The sequence below is a fragment of the Amphiura filiformis genome, chromosome 4, assembly GCF_039555335.1.
Source record: "Amphiura filiformis chromosome 4, Afil_fr2py, whole genome shotgun sequence".
NCBI lineage: Eukaryota > Metazoa > Echinodermata > Ophiuroidea > Amphilepidida > Amphiuridae > Amphiura > Amphiura filiformis.
Window position 1 is genome coordinate 64,782,995 of NC_092631.1, and position 20,342 is coordinate 64,803,336.

The window sequence follows — 20,342 nt, forward strand, 5'->3', positions numbered from 1 at the left end:
AGTGTTGCCAAGAATTACATATACTTGTTCGTGCAATCGCGCACAAAAATCGGTCATATGATTATAAACGGGGAATTATTTTCGTCCCAAATACACCTTAAAACTTGGTAATATGCAACACCAGAGAAGTGCGTTGAAGTGAAACTAATAGGATTTCTTTCATTGGAATTGGTAATATGATAATTGCTTCAGGCAAAATTGCCAGACTCAAATCTATTTTAAATGTATATTATTTGAGAGAGTGGGGATGATGAGACGAGGAGAGGAGAGGAGAGGAGAGGAGATCGAGAGGAGAGGAGATCGAGAGGAGAGGAGATCGAGAGAAGAGAGGGGACGAGCAGAGCAGGGAGGAGTTTATTCCGTTTATTTTGATTTTTCCACGTTGATCATAGGCCTGCTGCTAAAACAGTGAGAGGGGGAGAAGGGTAAAGGAAATACAACATCCAATATAATTCAGATATCCACATAATTCAAAAGATGGCACAGATTAGAGTTGGGAAGGGGGAGAGACAGACAGACTAGAAAGAGAAGAAAGCGAGAGGAGAAGAGGCAGGGGTCCTTTTTCTTTTAAATGTCATAGTAATATGGACCATAATGACACCAAATTTGAGTTCGGATCTGATGTAGGCCTATCCTGAGTAAGATTGCCCACTTGAGACGCCAGTGTTGCATAATAATTGACTTACTTATCCAACCTTTATTGACAGACATAAGTGTGATTGACAGCACCTATTATTACCTCTTCAAATGAGAAGCATGATGCCCGAAACGTAACAATGAAGTCAACTTACACACCATCCTACTTAATCCCTTGCGTTTTCGTTTCTGAACAATAGAGCTCCCGAAACAGAAAAGATGAAACGAGGGTAAGGACATTCTTTTATTTGGATATGTTGTACTATAGGGCACGGCTTCAAAGTTACATGCATGTAGTCGTGTGTTGCCATAATATTAATGTACTACATTATATTGATGTATTTAAAAAAAAAATAATGTTCCTCCAAACGTGATGCAATTATGATATGAAATAGTATTATTTAAAACCATTTTTCTCTCTAAAACCCAATGCGTACCTGCCCTAGGTCAATGTCATTGAACTTTCTTCATCCACACATGTATATCTCACTCAGAGCTCATTACTATCAAATAGACTTAAGACTGTGATATGAAACTAGAACCATTTTGTGACAAGGATTGCTTAAATATATTAACCCTTAATAAATGAATAAAGAAAGAGTTTTAAATAAATAAATAAATAAATAAATAAATAAATAGGAATAAATAAATAAATAAATATTATAGTAAGAAATTATAATGAAACCATCACTAGATACAGTGATAAATAAATAAATAAATAAATAAATAAATAAATAAATAAATAAATAAATAAATAAATAAATACGTAAGAAGATTGGTCGTTTGGGATTTCTTATCATGTGATTTAAGCATCCCGCTGGATACTAATACGTATAAGATGAAATCGTACACGTATAAGATACACGCTTACACGTGTAAGGCTGACACGTTTTTCGGTCCATTTGGTCATTCATAGGTTTGGCATTTACCGGTATTAGACCATATTTTACCCAAAACTCCTTATCCCTTTTTTCACATGTCAACTTTTGAAATCTCAATAATATGCGACCGTACACCCCGAATGAGCCGTTAAAACAATCAATAATCCTATTATTAAAGAGGATAATAAGAGTCTACCTATGTCTATAGAATTTTTAAATGGCTCTAGTCTTTGTTTGCTTTGGCTAAATCCTGTTCAAGTGGTGTGTTACAAAGCATTGTATTCTGTCTAGGTATGTATAACCAACAATTAACAATGAGAGGACATTCGTGAACATCGATGACTTAGGGATGACTTGAAATGACCGCCAATTATGACTGTTTGATATTTATTACCAGCAATGTGGAAAAAGAGACACACGTAGAACCGAAAATGGTACCATTTTGTTGAAGGAACAAAGTTAAACAAACCATAACCCCGCTTCTGGACATCGTTTGAAGTCAAATGATATACCATTTTAAAGCTTATGATATGTATTTTCTAAACACGAAATAAAACAAAATTGTCCGGCGCCGAATTTACGGCTCATTTGTGGTGTACGGTCACATATGAGGGTAGCGAGCAGGAATTCGGCATGTTTGAACGTATTGTTTTCCCAAGCCTTTTTTGAACGTTTTATGTATGTCCCATAACAAAAATCGATTGCACAACCACTAATAGACTTTGACACTCCTCTGCATTTTTCACGAAGTTACAAGGATGACATAATCTAAACAATCTGTTAGTCTAGTAATATGTAGCTTTAGCAGAAATAGAGCAAAGAATTACCGCAACCTATTTAATTTGATTATCACAAGTGGTATTTCTTTCACAGTATTCAAAATAGATCAACATACACCTTGATGTTATTATAACTGACAAAAGTGGACCAAGTTATTTTAGGATAGGTTTGTAACGTGTTAAGAATTAACAACAACTTCATAAGAACTCGACGCTTCATATTACACTTAACACTGTAGTGTGCTGTATTTCGTAGTTCTATTCTACCAATAAGCAAGAGATACGAGGTTAAACCTGCTGTAAATATATTGTACAAACATTGAAGACAATACATAGAGGAACCTTTCCTGTAATGTTAGACAACTTACTTATGACCTTTTTCAGTTGTCACGACAATATACTAAATTCAAGTGATCACTCGTCTCTAATCATATATAGGAAAGCCTTTAGAGCAACAACTGTTGGGGATTTGCCATTTGGTCTAATACCATTTTGGTCTAATATCCATTTCGTCTACATTCATTTCGTCTAAGCCCATTAGGTCTATATCCACTACGTCCAATAATCATTTGGTCCTTTAACCATTTGGTCCGATAACCATTTGGTCCGATAATCATTTAGTCTAATAACTAATAAGTCTAAAACCATTTAGTCTAACAACCATTTAGTCTAACACCCATTTGGTCTATAACCAATAGGTCTAATAGCCATTTGGTCTAATACTCATTTGGTCTACACACCATTTAGTCTTACAAGCATCATTTAGTTTATTAATAAATAGACGAAATGGTATTAGACTAACTGGGTATTAGACCATACGAGTATTAGACCTAACGGTTATTAGACCAAATGGTTATTAGACCAAATGGTTATTAAAGAAATATTAGACCAATTGGTTGTTAGACTATATGGTTAGTAGACATACCGGTTATTGGACCAAACAATATTAGACTAAATGGATATTAGACTTTAAGATTATTAGACCAAGTGACAATTAGCCTTTCTGGTAATAGACCAATTGAATATAGACTAAAGAATTAGACGAAATGGTATTAGACCAAGTGGCAATAGACTCAACTGTTGAGGACCATTTGCACTGCTGTGTGACGAGTCCCCTTCCCAATCATTTAGGGATATAGAAATTATTTGATGTTTGATGAAACTTTCAATAACCTTCAAAAGGGAAGGGCTTAAGGGAGATTTTTTTTAGTATTACATTTTAAATGATAAGGAATACTTTGAGGAATATTTTCATTCTTTAACCCACAAATGTGCCTTTTCCACACACTTTCTGAGGTCAGTTAGTAACATGCATTTTTTTTAAAGAGTACGATATTGCTGTGTGGTTTTAAATTATTGTTGGGACAGTGCACCGATTTTGGCTAGTTCTCAAATTAGATAATCGTTTTCATAGTGTCAATTAACAATTGTTAAATTTTACCAGAAATAAAATGCACAATTAACATATTTCCATAGAGTATTTATTGTATTGTTTTAGGGATCGGATAGCGACGTTTCCACGTATTTTTGTGGGACCTGGGAGCACACCAGACATATCGAATTGCATTTTGAATACGAGGAATGTCCTTCTGTTATCAAATAATTTTGATTTTTTCGCGATATAATACACATTTTATGGCAAATGATTAAAAATTGATATTTTCAGAATTTAACAGTCTTCGAAGTAAATTGTACAGGTCTAATATGCCACCTATGGGTCAGAATCCTGGGCGTGACGTGAATCCGATCGACACAGACTGGATGTTATTGAAATGCGATGCCTTAGGGCAATGCTTAGAGTTTCCCTACTTGACAAAATCCGCAACAATTCCATCAGAGTCTCAACATCACTAGCTTTGAAATGGGCTGGGCATATCTTCAGGATGCCTCTACATCGGCTTCCCCACCAAGCCTACATTAATGACTTCAGCAAGAAAAGACCACCAGGTCGTCCACCAACCAGATGGAGAGGGCAAATGGCCACAACGGCCTGAGCATATAAGTCAAGAAGTAAGTCAAGTCAATATGATATGTACTTAAAGTGTATGTAGCTGGAAAGGAAAGTCGTCCATCATATAAAAATTTTGACCTTTGGTATTGAAGATATAGATTTCACGACTTACACTTACGTTGAAACAACCAACTCACCTTGTTTAAAAGACACCAGCGTTATTTCAGATTTAATGTCTTACGTGTATAAAGTGACCAAAAGCCACAAAAAGCTACAAGAGCAATTATTCCAGGTGATTCCTTCCTTCCCTTCCGCCAAAAAGCCTCAGCGGAGTTAGGGCTATGACATTAAATCCCCACAGAGTTCCGATACCACTAATCGGCTTTCTTTCCTTTACATTTTACTAATATTATTCCATAATATTGTTTGACAAAAGAATTAACATTCGATTCCAAAAAATGTCTAATTGCCAAAGAGGGCGCTTTTTACTTGCACAGGCCGTATATTGTGGCTTTATTTAGTAAAACATAAGTTTGATATGTGGCTCGTTTTATTTCTCAAAATTCCACGACCATATTTCTCGACAGTAGAATTCTTTCAGACTCAACGTGTACAGGGTGGTTCAATTACAAGTGCACCCATGTTTGACAGCAATATTTTACTACCAAAGTTATTTTAAACTTTCAATTACGTATTATATTAGTCAAGTATGCTTCATTTACGTATTATACCATATTTCACCATTTCACTCTGATATGGCAGTGACGTCAACCCATTGAGGCAGCTGTTTCACACGCGCATCTATGCGGCGTGTGTGTACGTCAGCGCTTTGAGCGAACACTCGTGATTTAAAGCTGCGCCCAATGTAATGCGCACTGACGTCACTGCCACATCACCTGGAAAAATGGTATAGTCAAGCTCCTTTAACTTAATCATATGTTGTGAAAAACCTAAGAAAAAATCTCAATAAGAAATTAATTATGCTATAAAAGTAACGAAAATTTACTTTGTCCAAGTAAATCTACATTTAAACTGCCACGTGACATCGCATAATTGAAAAATAATAAAGTATGAAATGTTGATGTCTTTTACACACACGTTTCATACACTAGCATCGTATCAGTGTGAAAATTGATAGAGAGTGTAAACAAATCGTCGGGTGTATTACATAGTGACGGATGTTAAACTTCGCCAGAAAAAAAGTTTTTGAGTTAGACGCGATCAAAGAGTACGCCGATTTGTGATCAACCATAGCAGAACACTGTCAAGTAAAATTCTCCAAAAGTTGTTGTATTTTAAAACACTAGTATCTAAAGTATCTTGAAACATCTATCACATGAAGAATTATTCGCTATTAAATCAGTAAAATGATTACAAAGTTATACGTCAGTATGTAAAAACGTGAAAACGTTGCACCCTAACATCCGTCACACATCCGTCACTATGTCTTGCGCCAATATCGCGCACGCTAATCTGGTCTCTCGTGTTGATCTATGGACATCCGTCACACATCCGTCACTATGTCTTGCGCATAAAAGTCGGATCAAGGAAGGACTTCGAAGCATCCGTCGGTTCTTTACGCTTATTATTAAACGCTTTTTTCATGATAAAACCGACTCGTCACGAGTGCCCACGACATACATGGCATATTGTATTTGAGTATTTACTCCTGATCTTACCAGTACTCACTCTCATGATATAGCTAATCGCACAAGCTGTAACTTCTTTTTACAAAACGCCAATGATTGTATTCAGTTTTTACCAATTTACACTGTATTATCTGTAAATTTGGAGCCGCCTCTAAACGCCTCTGAACATATTTTGATCATCTGTCAATAACCTACTCATTAAAGAGGATCATATTTTCATTTTTTATTACTTAATCATCCCTTTTATATTGTAAAGCTTTGAAATAATGTCTCTAAATAATTGTCGAATCAACTCGAACCATTAAAAATTTATTAAAAGTGATATTTTACTAAAATAATGAATATCTGCTCTACGTAGTTTATACCCAGTTATCAACATCCGTCAATAAATCATGTAGGTTTCAATGAACAATGTTGAATTACGTACGTTCAAATTGAAAAATAATGTTTTTACATAGTGACGGATGTGACAGATACGCCATACAATTTAGTTGTTTTTCCGAGTAAACGGCGTTTTACATAGTGACGGATGTTTAGATACGCCACTATGTAAAACGTCGGGTAATGTAATATATCAACATCCGTCATTTGCATAATTAATTAACTAATTAATTATGCAAACTTGAGCTTCAAATCTTGGTAATATTATACTACTCACTATTTAAAATACATTGGCCAATTTTCATAAAAATGACAAAAATCAACATACGTCACTATGTAATACACCCGACGAAATGGGGAAACGCAATAAGTAGCTGAAAGCGCGTCGCGGAAATTAAAGAGGTGACGCGTGTGCAAGCGTTCGAAGACAACCTCTAATTGAATGTGACTAATCAAAGATGCATAATAATAGCTACAGTTGATTCACCAACTGCCAAATATCATCTGCTAATAAGAACCTATAAAGTGCGACATACGGGACTTCTACGCACATACCATGCATTGTTCGCGTAAACGAGAAGGCATGCAACGCTCTATTGCGTGAACACAAAGGCGCGCAACGCGTCCGTGATTTGTTAGACATGTTCGATGGAACGATTGGCACTCGTGAATATGCGATAATTCGTATTGCATACAGTGACGGGGTCTTAGCCCGATGGTACACTATGTAGTCCTTGATTCTACATGATCTATGGTCACAGCGGGTACATATATTGCCATTCTCTGTACATGCTCCTGGCGATTTACTATTATGAAAGTTCCATACGAGGTCTTATTGGGCTATTATAAATGAACTAGGCGGTTACCCGTATTTCGCGGTTTTCGGCTATCATGGTTATTGGCTTTTGCCGATCTCAAAATCAGGGTGTGTCCTTTGGCTGGGATCACTTTCCTCACAGCTGAGCTCAATTGCAGCTTTTTGCAATTTGACCTCACTTTCGCCCTCAATTTGAAATTTGACCTGATCTTTGACCACGGATGACCTAACAAACGCAAACCTGAGCTTCCTTGGTCAAAGTTACACCCACCCACAAAGCTTGAGCTCCATTATATGAGCAATTTGAAATTTTTACGTTTTTTGACCTTTGACCTCTTAACCGTATGTCTGACAAAAAGGTCACCGTGGAAACCTTTGTTTGTTAGTCCAAGGTCCACTCACCCACCAAGTTTGAGCTCTATAGGGGCAATTTGAAATGTCTACATTTTTTAACCTATAACCTCTTAACCGTAGATCTGACGAAAGGGTCACCGTGGAAATGTTTGTTTGTTAGTCCAAGGTCCACCCACCCACCATAGAGGCAATTTGAAATGTCTACTTTTTTTACCTATGACCTCTTAACCGTAGGTCAAACAAAAAGGTCACCGTGGAAACTTTTGTTTTGTAGTCCAATATCCACCCACCCACCAGGTTTGAGATCCATGAGGGGCAATTTGAAATTTCTACCTTTTTGACCTATGACCTCTTAACCGTAGGTCTGACGAAATGGTCACTGTGGAAACTTGTTTGTTAATCCAAGGTCAATACACCCACCAAGTTTGAGCTCCATAGAAGCAATTTGAATTTAGACTTCAATTGGACTTGACCCGGTCGTTGACCTTTGACCTTAAAAAATATAAACTCGTTCTTCCTCATATCAAGCTGCCCTAGTCTCCGAGAAATGATGCGGACACACAGACAGACAGATTCCGGTGAATTATAGTAAGATTATTACCACTTAAAAAGTGAGTACAGCGCTGCAATACTGTCCCAATACGTATAAATGGTCATTGCCACCAGAACCATGTTACATGCAACAGAGCCGTATATAGTATATGAATACTTGTGTGTAGTGACTGCGCTATTTCCCATAGTACAAAGACTCTTGATGTGGTTGGTGATCTTCAAGGTTTTTTCCGCTGATGGGTCTGTCTTTGGTGTAGTTTGTTGAATCTGCAGATAGACAAAAATGTAATGAGAAAAATCAAGCAAAAATTATATAATGTAGGTTGTCTTTTCTTAATGAGAGCTTGTTTTTATTAATGAAACATATTAAAGGCCACCTCGTCATCCAATTTAATCTAATTAAAGTTTCATACTATCAAAATGCTAGGACTATACTATATATAATGTTATGTGCATTTAACAAGACATTGTCCACGTGTCGTATATTACACGTACAACACAATGATTTATGCTTAAGTCCCCAATTCCGATGTCCGAAACGACTGAAACTAAGTTTTCTTTGTAGATATCTAATGAACAAAACCCAAAAAGGATGCTTAAATCATGAAATACCCTTTAAAGTAGTTAAGGGGGTACTACACCCCTGCCCAATTTTGTGCCTATTTTTGCATTTTTCTCGCATTTTATAGCGCATTGGTGACAAGTAAGATATGTATATTATAGGGGCAAGGACTACAACTACTGTACTGGAAATTTTATTTCAGCACAGACAACAGTTGTGGAGTTACAGTCAAAAATGAGGGAAAACCAATATTTGATCAATAAATCAATAACTACTTGCCTTGAGTTGCTGAATTTTCAGTACAGTAGTCGTAGTCCTTGCCCCTATAATATACATATCTTACTTGTCACCAATGCACTATAATTTTTGAGAAAAATGCAAAAATAGGCACAAAATTGGCCAGGGGTGTAGTACCCCCTTAAGCGAAACAACATGTACCATGCAAGTGGAATATTGTTTTGGTTCAGAGATTATCTTTAACAGGTTCTATTTTAATGGTGCCGCATCTGCACATCACTTTCGTATTGTTCCATTCAAAAATAAATATTTTGATTCCAGTAAAAACTGTTACATGATTATTATGACCTCTGACATTTTAAAGACCTACTTGCGATGCAAACTGGTACATAATGCTCTTAATACTGCTCATGTTAGTGGCTTTCAGTGTCAAACTAACCGCTTGACCTTTTCGTATCTTGACTACTCCTGAGAAGACATTAGGATTGTTGTAACACGCAGCTAATGTTGTTATTCCCATCACCTGTATTAAAAATGAAGATGATCAAAGAGGTTAAAGCCATGTTATAATATTTCCATAAAAAATTGAAAAGTATTTCTCTTACATAAAATGTTAGCTTTTACTGTCAGATATGTCCCTTTTTAATTTTAAGCTGAACAACTGAGAAAAAGCAAAGAAAAATTGGAATTTACTACCAGAGCCGATGTCGTCAATGCGTGACACTCCATTCGATTATGATACGACACGATCCTTTAAGTGTGTCGTCATGTACATGTACGTACTGTGTTACGAACACCGAGTACGCGTTCGACTAATATTTCCATCGTTATAATCTCGTATTGTGACTAAACTACAGCACCTAGAGACTTGGTATTTGCAGGGTATGTTAGTTTAAAAAGTACATTATAATTATGTAAAAAACAGAATTTTGATATAGCTTTAACATATGTATGGATAAGTAGAATAGAATAATTGCTTCAAGTTGACTTATAGTTTTAAAATTCGGACTAGTGAACCTTTTTAAAGATTCTAACTAGAACCTTATTTTATATTCGGACTAGAGAACCTTCGGACTAGAAATGCTGCTGGATGTTAGAAAGCCAGCAGAAGTCACTTAGCTTGTCTACATGCTTTGACCATGTCTATACAAATACAAAATCACAAATGAAAGTACACAAATGAGATTCCTGACATGTACTTCAGGACATCTGGTACATGATGCAAGGCGTTAGTGATGAGGTCATTTACTCACCTCATTTATTGCAAAGAAGGTGAAGACACTTTGGTTTTTGATTCTTGACATGTACTCGAGGACATCTGGTACATGATGCAAGGCGTTAGTAATGAGGTCATTTACTCACCTCATTTATTGCAAAGAAGTTGAAGACACTTTGGTTTTTGATTCTTGACATGTACTCGAGGACTTCTGGTACATGATGCAAGGCGTTTAGTGATGAGGTCATTTACTCACCTCATTTATTGCAAAGAAGTTGAAGACACTTTGGTTTTTGATTCTTGACATGTACTCGAGGACATCTGGTACATGATGCAAGGCGTTAGTAATGAAGTCATTTACTCACATCATTTATTGCAAAGAAGTTGAAGACACGTTGGTTTTGATTCTTGACATGTACTCGAGGACATCTGGTACATGATGCAAGGCGTTAGTGATGAGGTCATTTAGACATGATACTGCTGGATGGATGTTAGAATGCTTCTGGAAGTCACTTAGCGTGTCTGCATACTTTGACCATGTCTATACAAATACAAAATCAGTGTACACAGATAAGATACGTCATTAATACATGTAAATTGACTTTCCAATCGGGCAACTTATTGGTTTCAAATCCCTCCACTACCAAGCCCTTCAATATATCTTCTTCTGCACTTTAATTTGCTTGAACTTCGCACGCAACACTCAATATCTGCCGACTAGTTATTTTCATGCCATGCTCCTCGCATTTGGGACTAACTTCTAGATCACATCAAACTTGCTGGGTCTTCGTACATAATTTACTTAAGAAACTGTTGAAAAATCATCTTTTCATAATTGTTTACAACTAATGAGTTTGCTTTTAATGCATGTATCACCTTCTCTGCTTTGGAATTAGCGCCTTTATTTATCGATCATCAAACATTCGTTAGCGCCTCCAAACCATCAAACCCCAAAATCAAAAATTGCAGTTTTAATGATTCAATTGTGCCTGTTACATTGTGTGCTTTATTGATTGGCCTGTGTTTCTTGTATGCAATACAACGATGCCTTCCCATTGAAAATTGCAACCTTTGGTTTTGGGGTTTGATGGTTTGGAGGCCCATATCTTGTTCAATTCTTGTTCGATTTTACCGAACAGGGTGTCAAATGAAAAAACATAAATTAACAAATTAATGTATATTTTAGAATAATCCAAAATTATCAGCTGACGGGTTTCTTTTTGTGTCTGGTGTAGATTAAAAAACGCATGTAGCATAGAATAATTGTAACTATGTCGAATAAAAACTATACTGCGTGCCTTACTGTGAGGTCGAACAGATGGGCGTGTATGTGCGAGAGAGGGAAAGAGAGACATAGAGTGGGAGAGAGAAAGAAATATTGTAAGAACACAAACATTGCAAATTTTAGAACAATTGTAGACTTGTGAGATGCATAGTTTTAAAACCATATTATAACATTTCCTGAGGAGAACGCCCTCAATATTTTTCAAAATTCTGTTTTTTACACGATTGTAATATAAAACTAAAATGCCCTGCAAAAATCAAGACTTAAGGTGCTGTAGTTTTGTCAAAATTCGCGATATTAAATAAGACGCAGGAACCGTCGTTTTATAATTACGATGGAAATATTAGTCGAACGCGTACACGGTACATCACAGTATGCACACAGCGTGCGGGATGGTATACACACATCAAAGGCCCGTGCAGTAGCACAACCGAAGGAGTGACATGCATTGGCGACATCTGCGCTGATAGAAAATTTCAGCTTTGTTTGCTTTATCTCAGTTTTCCGGCTCAAAATTAAAAGGGGTCATATCTGACAGTAAAAGGTAACATTTTATGGAAAAGAAATACTAATCTATTTTTATGGAAATGTCATAACATGGCTTTAAGCTACTACTAGTACAAAGCAAGGCAAGATGGGTAAACTACATCAAGCACAATAAACTCGTCAGTTATAGCCATCATTGCTGTTCAACAACCTGATAATTTTTTTCTGAAATATATATTTTGTTAATTGGACTTTGTTTTTTTATTTGATACCGTGGTCGTGAAATTCGAACAAGAATTGACCAAGATATGCGCCTCCAAACCATCAAACCCCAAAGGAAAAAAAAAGTTGCAATTTCAATGATTTTCAATGGGAATGCATCGTTGTATTGCACACAACCACCACGGACCAATCAATAAAACACACAATGTAACAGGCACAATAATTATTAAATCGTTGAAATTGGACAGGGTGTCAAATGAGAAGGTAAAGTCCAGTTAACAAAATGTTTATTTCAGAAGAATCCAAAATTATCAGGTTGTTGAACAGCAAGGATGGCTATAACTGACGAGTTTCTTTTTGTGCCTGGTGTAGAAGAAAAATCATACCCCACTCGTATAAAGTATTTCCTCTCGGTGCCAACTCGTCAATATTAAAATTATAAGAACATTCTGACACTCCATATGCATGGGCTATTGTTGGGGTATAAAAACATATAATTATTGCAGTCGATAACAGTATCTAAAAATAATACCTCTTTTGGCCAAAATTCTCTTCCTTCCACCATATCTTCCCAGTAATCTCTTATAATATTGGTCTTCTGCAGAAATAGTCCAACGGAATTAACCAACTCAGTGTCTTCGTCGACAATTGTATCCTCTAACTCTGACGCGGAGAAGAGACGCGAGAGACCAATAGCAACAAGACCAGCTACGTAGTGACAATACTGAAAACGAAAGTTCAAAATTTTGTTGAAAAGCTTATAAGATTAATGTCATTGTAACATATTTCTAGCTAGTTTGGTCTTTGTGGAAAGAGACATAAAAAGGTTGTTAAAAGGCAGTAAGAGGCCATGCAAACAAGTGTTTTGATAATGGTTTACGGCAAGAATACGGCACCCCAAATTGAGGCGACCCGGGACAAAAAACATAACAAAAAGCCAAGTCAGTGTTGTTTCTCGAGCCCAACAGTGTTGTCTTACAATTACACAACCCGGGTCGGGTTTCAACTTGTAATCCAGAATGGGGTCACGATTCACACCTACTGGTTGGAACTTAGTGTCAAAGCTGTCACATGTTCCACCTAGCTACGAACTCGCTATCCCACGTTTCGCAAACCCGGTGAGGTCGCTGTATACCAACACTTGATGTAAGTTATGAGAACACAAATCGGCCCTCTCAAATATGGTATAGATATGTAGGATGTACCTTACGGTAACTCCAAAAGTGATATTAGGTGGTGACCAGGGTAACAAAGGATGTGCTATCTGACATACAGAAGCCGCTTGGGGACACCAACAATATAAAAAAAACATATGTTATTGCTTCACTAGGCCCTTGAAATTCGATTTCCTGGTTCCCGTCACTTTTTTCAACTCATAATAAGGCAACATTTTAATTATTCATTATTCATTATTTTGGCGAATTCCATTTGTCCAAAAAATTAACCTCTTTGGCGCCATCCATACATACACTAGCGAAATTGACAAGGGATCACCGAATACTGTATTGTTTAGTCCCTGTTTCCGAAGTGATTTTGCGTGACATTTTTACAAAATAATGTAACGTACAACTTTACTGTCAAATGTTGTTGGCCAGACAGGGAACAGTTGCACTTCTGTTCTGCGAAGTGCCGCCCTACAGATATACTGTCTTAAAAATGGGTGTCCTCACAAAACAATCATATTATTTAGTTTGACACTTTTAACCTTTTATTACTCAGGTCACTAATAGTTAAACATACCAGATTCCAATCATCTACATGTATTGGGATTACATCTCTATTTATGTATTCAAGCATCCCTTGTAAAACATTCGTAAGTGCAATTTGAACGTCAAATAATGTAAAATAATATTTTTTTTAATACTTGGTTAACAAACGTGGGCAAAATTTCATAACGCGCGCGGATGACGGGAAACAGGACATCGAGTTTCAAGGGCATGATATGGATCTTGGCCAAACAGAGAACTGTTGCACTTCTGTTCTGCAAAGTGCCGCCCTACAGATACACTGTCTTTACAATGGGTATCCTCACAAAACAAAATTGGGACAAACTGGCTTTAAATCATATTTCGATTTTAGTTTCGCACTTTTAACCTTTTTATTAGTCACCATTAGCCACTATATTTATGCATACCAGATTCCAATCATCTATTGTGATAACATCTCTGTGCAAGAATTCAAACATCCCTTGACCCATCTTCTGACAAATGTCTGAGATCACAACTCTATATTCTGATGCTAGACCACGGTACTCCTTTGAAATCTGTTAATATTATTGCAAATGAGAACAAATAAAGATTTTTTTCTAATTTTCATTTTATATCGAAGATGTGTGAACTTTGTTATTTGAACATTTCTATACTCTGCTTGGCCAAGCTATTCTTTTGGAAAAATTTACGTGTTTTTTATGAGAGGAAGAAACCTTTTCAATGGTATTTTTCTAGGACCTTTTGGTTCTTTTTAACATCAGAAAATGGAGAAGGGAGGTGTAGTGGTCTTCTCACTCGCTTCTCACCGCTGCAGCCCGGGTTCAAGTCCTCGCGTTGCCCTACATATGAGCGCCCGGAGAAAAACCTGCAAGGACGACATGGATCGGCAACCAAACTCATAAAAAACACGTAAATATCTTCCACTCATAAAAACACATACATTTTCCACAGGGCAAAATAATACACAATATCTATGGCAGAACACATAAAATTCTGGTAATAATTTTGGTTTTACTTTACTTTGAAACCAAAAGTTAATGCAAAAACAATATAAACTTTCACCATGTAAAGTATACTGTCGTTTGCCTGGAATACGGTACGTATCGCTACGTTCATAATTAAAAAACGAAATACGCATGCATGTATGAAATGTTCTTGTTCCTTGTTGCCGAATAGGCCTTCTATAGAAATAAAAATCAAATGACGTATTGTTGTTTAAGAATAATAAACTTTTTTTTATATCGAATTTGACAAACTAATATTTTTAGTCTAACAACCCCAAGAACATAGATAGATTATTATAATTGTGATCCTACAAGGATCTTTGAAGACCCTTAATGACGAATGATCTGTTTATTATTCTGAAATTATTACCATCACTGTCTAACTTTTAAAATGTGTCTTAGGGTCTTCGCATAACAATGAAACATAATGAGTGCAATCATTGCTTAAATCAGAATATCTGATTTGCAATTATTGCTTTTCGCATACAATATACAATCCTTGATGGCAAACTTACACTTGTAAAATCTTCTAATACTATCCTATGCTTCTCCTGACTCTTATTATATGTCCACTCAGGTTCCTCAAGTTTGGTATAAAACCGAACTAATAAATCTGACTTTTCGTCCACTGGTATGGTCATATCGTCTTCTACTGTATCCAGAGCTCGTAGTACAAGATAAAATATGCGTACAGCATGCCTGGGGAAAATTTATATTGGCTTTCATCATTCAATTCAGTTTATCAAATTGGGTATAAACTAGAGTATCAATATCATCCTATCATTAATCAAGCTAGGTATGGTCTTGCTATCTACTATAAAGATATAATATGTGTTGGGTGAACTTAAATGAAATTAAAATGAACTTTACAAAGTGATACAATTATGGAACTAACAAGATTCTTCACAAGACCTTATCAATCATATGGTCATGACAACATCAAGTTTGGTGCAGGACGGGTTACATAAGTTGCGGACTTTTTTAAATTTTATTTGAGGTGTTTATAACAGCAATATGACGTTTATAATAGAAACTTAAGGTTGTACCTCCACCCCCTCTTCGTAGTCCGAGTTACAACATATGGCTTAGTAGGACGATGGTAATCTTTCAAATATCTTGTTCTACAATCTCCCCTCGTATGTACCTGAGATCGCCATCCAAGGAATTTACAACGGCTGCAAAACTTCTACCTGTTTGGTTGAGGTATTCATAGCATCGCTTGGCAGCGACTGACATGTGTTTCTGTGTGTTAAAAAGTGAAACAAACACAAAGGTTACAGGGCAGTCCATCTACATTAAAAGAATTATATATGTCTGATTATTTGATTTCGTCCTCTGGAAACGGGCAATATTAAAATGTGACCAGAGTATTCTAGGTGATCAGAATAAGGATATAGCAAATGCTTTATTGGATTATTAAAGCATCATTGAATCTTTTTCTAAATCATCGAAAATCATACAGTTTTATTTTTGTAAAGAGTAATATAATCATACTTTTTAAAAATATTAAGGATCAATCTTTCATGAAAAACAGTGGCTTTTTTGACGTGAATAAGCAAACTATGATGCAATTTTATCAGTTTCGCCGTCGAGCAATGATTAAAGGAGGAAAATAGGAAAATGATCTCGCCCGGGAATTGAACCCATGACCTCTATGTTCCTCTACAGTGAGGACGGCTCTATTTACGCTTATCAAGCCCGAGTCACATTGGGATGTCTTACACGAAGTAGGTAGGGTTAAGTGACCGCTTATAGGTTGAATTCCCAGTCTGCCTAATCATGAAGCTCCCTTGGCCAAATTGTTAAGGCACTGGTCTCGTAAACCAGAGGTCCTGGGTTAAATTCCCCGGCGGCATCATTTTTCCTATTTTCATAGTTTGCTTTATGAATGAAGCGGAGAGGTAGATTGTTGATTCACCACGCCTTTGTGCTTTCACTCGGTATGATATAAAGATGGGTTCAAAAGAGGCTTTATTGCGAGGTCAAACAGACGTGGACTGTGTCCTGCAGCGCACCTTCATGTCAAGTTAGCACCAAACAATATGTGATGTGATCAAGTAAAATCAGTTTTCAGATTTTCAAATAGGCAAACAAACACAATAATTTCTTTTGTTGCATATAGAAACAATTTTTATGTCCATATCTTTGGAACTAAATGTTCAATTTCAATGGGGTTTAATGAAAACTGAAAATTGAATATGGCCGACTTCAGCCTGCTTTGCCTGATCACACCACACATAAGTCGTAATTGCTCATTCGTGCGTTTAACCCTAGAACTACGAAGGGAGAGTACAACCCCCTAAGATTTTTTATTCGTCATTAAAAAACCCACACACATTTACCACCAAACGACCTTAGCTAATCGTAGATCCATCCTTTGCGCTCATTTTAGTGATTAAATTGTTACCCCAACACCTTATCCGGGGGTGGGACCGGCCATCAAATATGACCATATGACGTTAGTTATGTGAAAATAGTCCTTTTTGAAAATTGCATTTTAAGCCGAAAATCAATCTTGCCTATACTTTTGTACATAGAAATAATTTCCCAAATTTGCATGAGCGCTCTCACATTATGACGTCATAGCGACATTATATGGGGAATGTTTGTACTTATTTTGGTATCACTTAGTGGGGACCCATAACTATACATTAGTACCAAATATTATATAACGATATATGACGTTTATAATTTACAATTAGGGGGAGGGTGCAACAACGCCCCCACCCCTTCGTAGTCCGTGTTACAAAATATGGCTCAGTAGTTTTAGGGTTAGGAGCCCCAGTCAGCTGAATTCTGAAACACATGACTAAAAAGAAGTAAAAAGTGGTGACATGTATTGTATAACATCAAAATGACCATATTTCACTGTCTTTGCAGAATAATCTTGGTGGTAAAGACTTGTGATACTACTATTCGAAGACAGTGACTGAAGTTGAAGTTGCCAGAGCTCATCAAAATAATGGTTGAAGATTGGATGACTCAATGGCAAGTGGCAAAAGGAATGAGAGAGGGTCAAAGCGTCATTAGCGTGCGTTTCTTTTGTGACCATAACCTAAACACTCACCCATAACCCCGGTTACACATAATTAAATACACACCCATACGACTCAACACATTATGTAATAGCTTACTGTGTCTTGTTTACGAGTGACTGCATTCCATCCTAACTGATATTTAAACAATGCTACAATCTCATCCGGGTGCGTGATTGATTTCAAAACATTCATGGTGATCATTTGTTAAGTTCCTCAAGATTAGTCTCAAAAATAAATCTGAAAATAACATGAAAAATACAGTAATGTTGTTAAGCAACTTCTGATATAATACTTCTGTGATGTTTGGCAATTCTCGCTATTCGCAATAAGGGCGCCGCCAGCGGTTTGCGATGTAATCGTGACGTATCATGGGAAAACGCCGACATCCAAGTCCGCGCAATACGAATATTACCATGCTATTACATAGGAACACGTGACAATATTTTTTAGTTTGTCAAAATAAAGGTGTTACACGCGAATCGATACTCAATAATACTTAATAATGTGATTTGAAATGTGCACAATTAATTTTTTCTCTATCGATTTGCGTGTAATACCGTTATATTGACAAACTAAAAATATTGTCACGTGTTCCTATGTAAAAGCATGGTAATATTCATATTGCGCGGACTTGGATGTCGACCTTTTCCCATGATACATCACGATTTTCCCATGATACATCACGATTACATCGCAAACCGCTGGCGGCGCCCTTATTGCGAATAGCGAGAATTGGAAGGGCATTGTCAGAATAGATATCGCTTCTTTTTCCTTGACTTCTTTTAACTTGACACAGCTGCTGAGTTTGTTGATATTATTTTGTAGTAATTCGTTTCTACCTGGACGTTTCAATAATCATATGGCTCTATCATTCGGTGATAAATATGTCAAATTTGCAGCAAGCTCAAGACGGATCAAATCAAAGTCAAATTAAGCAAACTAACCAAAATAACCACTGAGTCCATATTAATGGTCACACACCAGTGAGTTAACAGTTGTGGCAGGGCAAGATGTTGATTCAGCTATTAATTGAAGCACTTTGAGTGAAATTTTCCAAACTGTTTGCTTTATTTTGATACGCACTGGTTGAAATCAACAAATGATTATGCAAGATTAGTAGCATGCGTGGGCTGTCCCTACATATCGGGGGCAGAGACAAAATTTAACACTTGTGATTAGCATTTGGTCAATTTTTCACCGGAAATTAACCCCATTTGTGGTCCATTTTAGTATTAAAATACGATTTTCTCGCGCCTATCACACCTCAGATGATAACCTCATTGTGCCACGGTGTGGGTGTAATAAGTCACTGTTAAGGGTAGATGTGGTATTGTTGGTCGAAGCAGCCAAAAAAGCGATTTTTATTGTCTAAATCAATATATTATTGAAAAATAACACTTTGATGTTTTGCAAAAGTTCATTCTACAAATCATATACTTTGAAAACTTGCTTAATTTATTGTTGTTAATGAGTTATGTACATTTTACAAAAGTGTTGTTGTTTCAGCCCTCTTTACAACATAACTCAAGAGCCACAGGACCTAAAAAAGTATTTCTGTGATATTTGAATTCTTCTACACGTTCGCAAGGAAATGCAATTTTGCCAAAGCTCACTACCATTCGCAAGATGCTGTGAACTACCAAATCGCAACACTTTAAAATAGTGTATCACCTTAAAGTGTTTGCCTTTGTGTATTTGGCCTCATGACCTCATATTATGACTATACATTGCTGTTGATTTTGGACATCACTGATAACTTAATGAAAATACTACCTGACACACCATTACGTGGAAACCCATTAAAGGCGAGGGTGTCCTACACACTTCACACACACCCATATAAAGCGAGGAACGCTTATAATGTGTTTTTCATACACCACATACCGAGTGAGGTCTGCCTATATAATGCAATACTCGTTCCTCGCTTTGTCATTTTTCCTCGGTTTGTATAGTATGCCATAGATATTTCATAATTAGAACCAGCAGGCAGTAGCTGCGTCTTTTAGCTCGGATTTAAGACCTCGTTCATTGAAATAGCCACGAAATAAAGACACCATGGATGATCCAAAACCAAAAGGAAGAAGACACAAATTCAAAAGTTGCAGTTTGCTCCATTTGTATACAAAGCGTTACCGTGTTTCCATTGATTAGCACATTAAACCTATAGCGCCGTGCTTTCCATTGATTAGAACCTAAACGTGCAACTCTTGATTTCGTTACTTCCTTTGGGGTTTCTTTCGACCAATTTCAACAAATGAGGTTTTAAATCAGAGCTAGAGGATACAGGTACTCGATGCTTGTTTTAATTTTGATCATTTGTTTTTGTTTAGGATATACAGAACATGAACATGGTACTTGATTCTTTTGTGTAGCACAATTGTTCCCGGATTTTCCGCTCCAAAGAATACCAAACATGAAACCCAGTACAAAAGGTATTTCGCCACGTTTCAAGTTGAGGTCAAAGTTCAAAGTGAAACTAGTGATCTATACCTGTGTGACTGTACCATTTCTTTACAGTAACGAGTAAAATTACTGATTGCACAATAAAACCAGTGGCGGCGGAAGCAATAAAATTTATGTTAT

The 20,342-nt window shown here is 36.6% G+C and overlaps 1 protein-coding gene across 1 annotated transcript; it reads right to left on the minus strand.

Moving 5' to 3' along the window:
* Positions 1 to 8,045: 8,045 nt before the first annotated feature.
* On the minus strand, positions 8,046 to 17,980 carry LOC140150326 (squalene synthase-like). The gene is made up of 9 exons (XM_072172334.1): positions 17,856 to 17,980; positions 15,866 to 15,963; positions 15,237 to 15,420; positions 14,143 to 14,271; positions 12,541 to 12,732; positions 10,431 to 10,556; positions 10,272 to 10,322; positions 9,170 to 9,322; positions 8,046 to 8,267 (listed from the first exon to the last, which is right to left on the minus strand). The coding sequence occupies exons 1-9, from the start codon at positions 17,958 to 17,960 to the stop codon at positions 8,046 to 8,048; spliced, it is 1,260 nt and encodes a 419-aa protein (XP_072028435.1). The 5' UTR covers positions 17,961 to 17,980.
* Positions 17,981 to 20,342: the final 2,362 nt, after the last annotated feature.

Bases quoted from the DNA above. Each gene is read 5' to 3' on its own strand.
- LOC140150326 (XM_072172334.1), bottom strand. From the start codon at position 17,960: ATGATCACCATGAATGTTTTGAAATCAATCACGCACCCGGATGAGATT. The intron at 10,557-12,540 runs GTATTATTTTTA...GTATTTGTATAG, and splicing joins GAGAATTTTGGCCAAAAGAG to ACATGGTCAAAGTATGCAGA. The intron at 10,323-10,430 runs ATGTCAAGAATC...GTCCTCGAGTAC, and splicing joins TACCAGATGTCCTCGAGTAC to ATGTCAAGAATCAAAAACCA.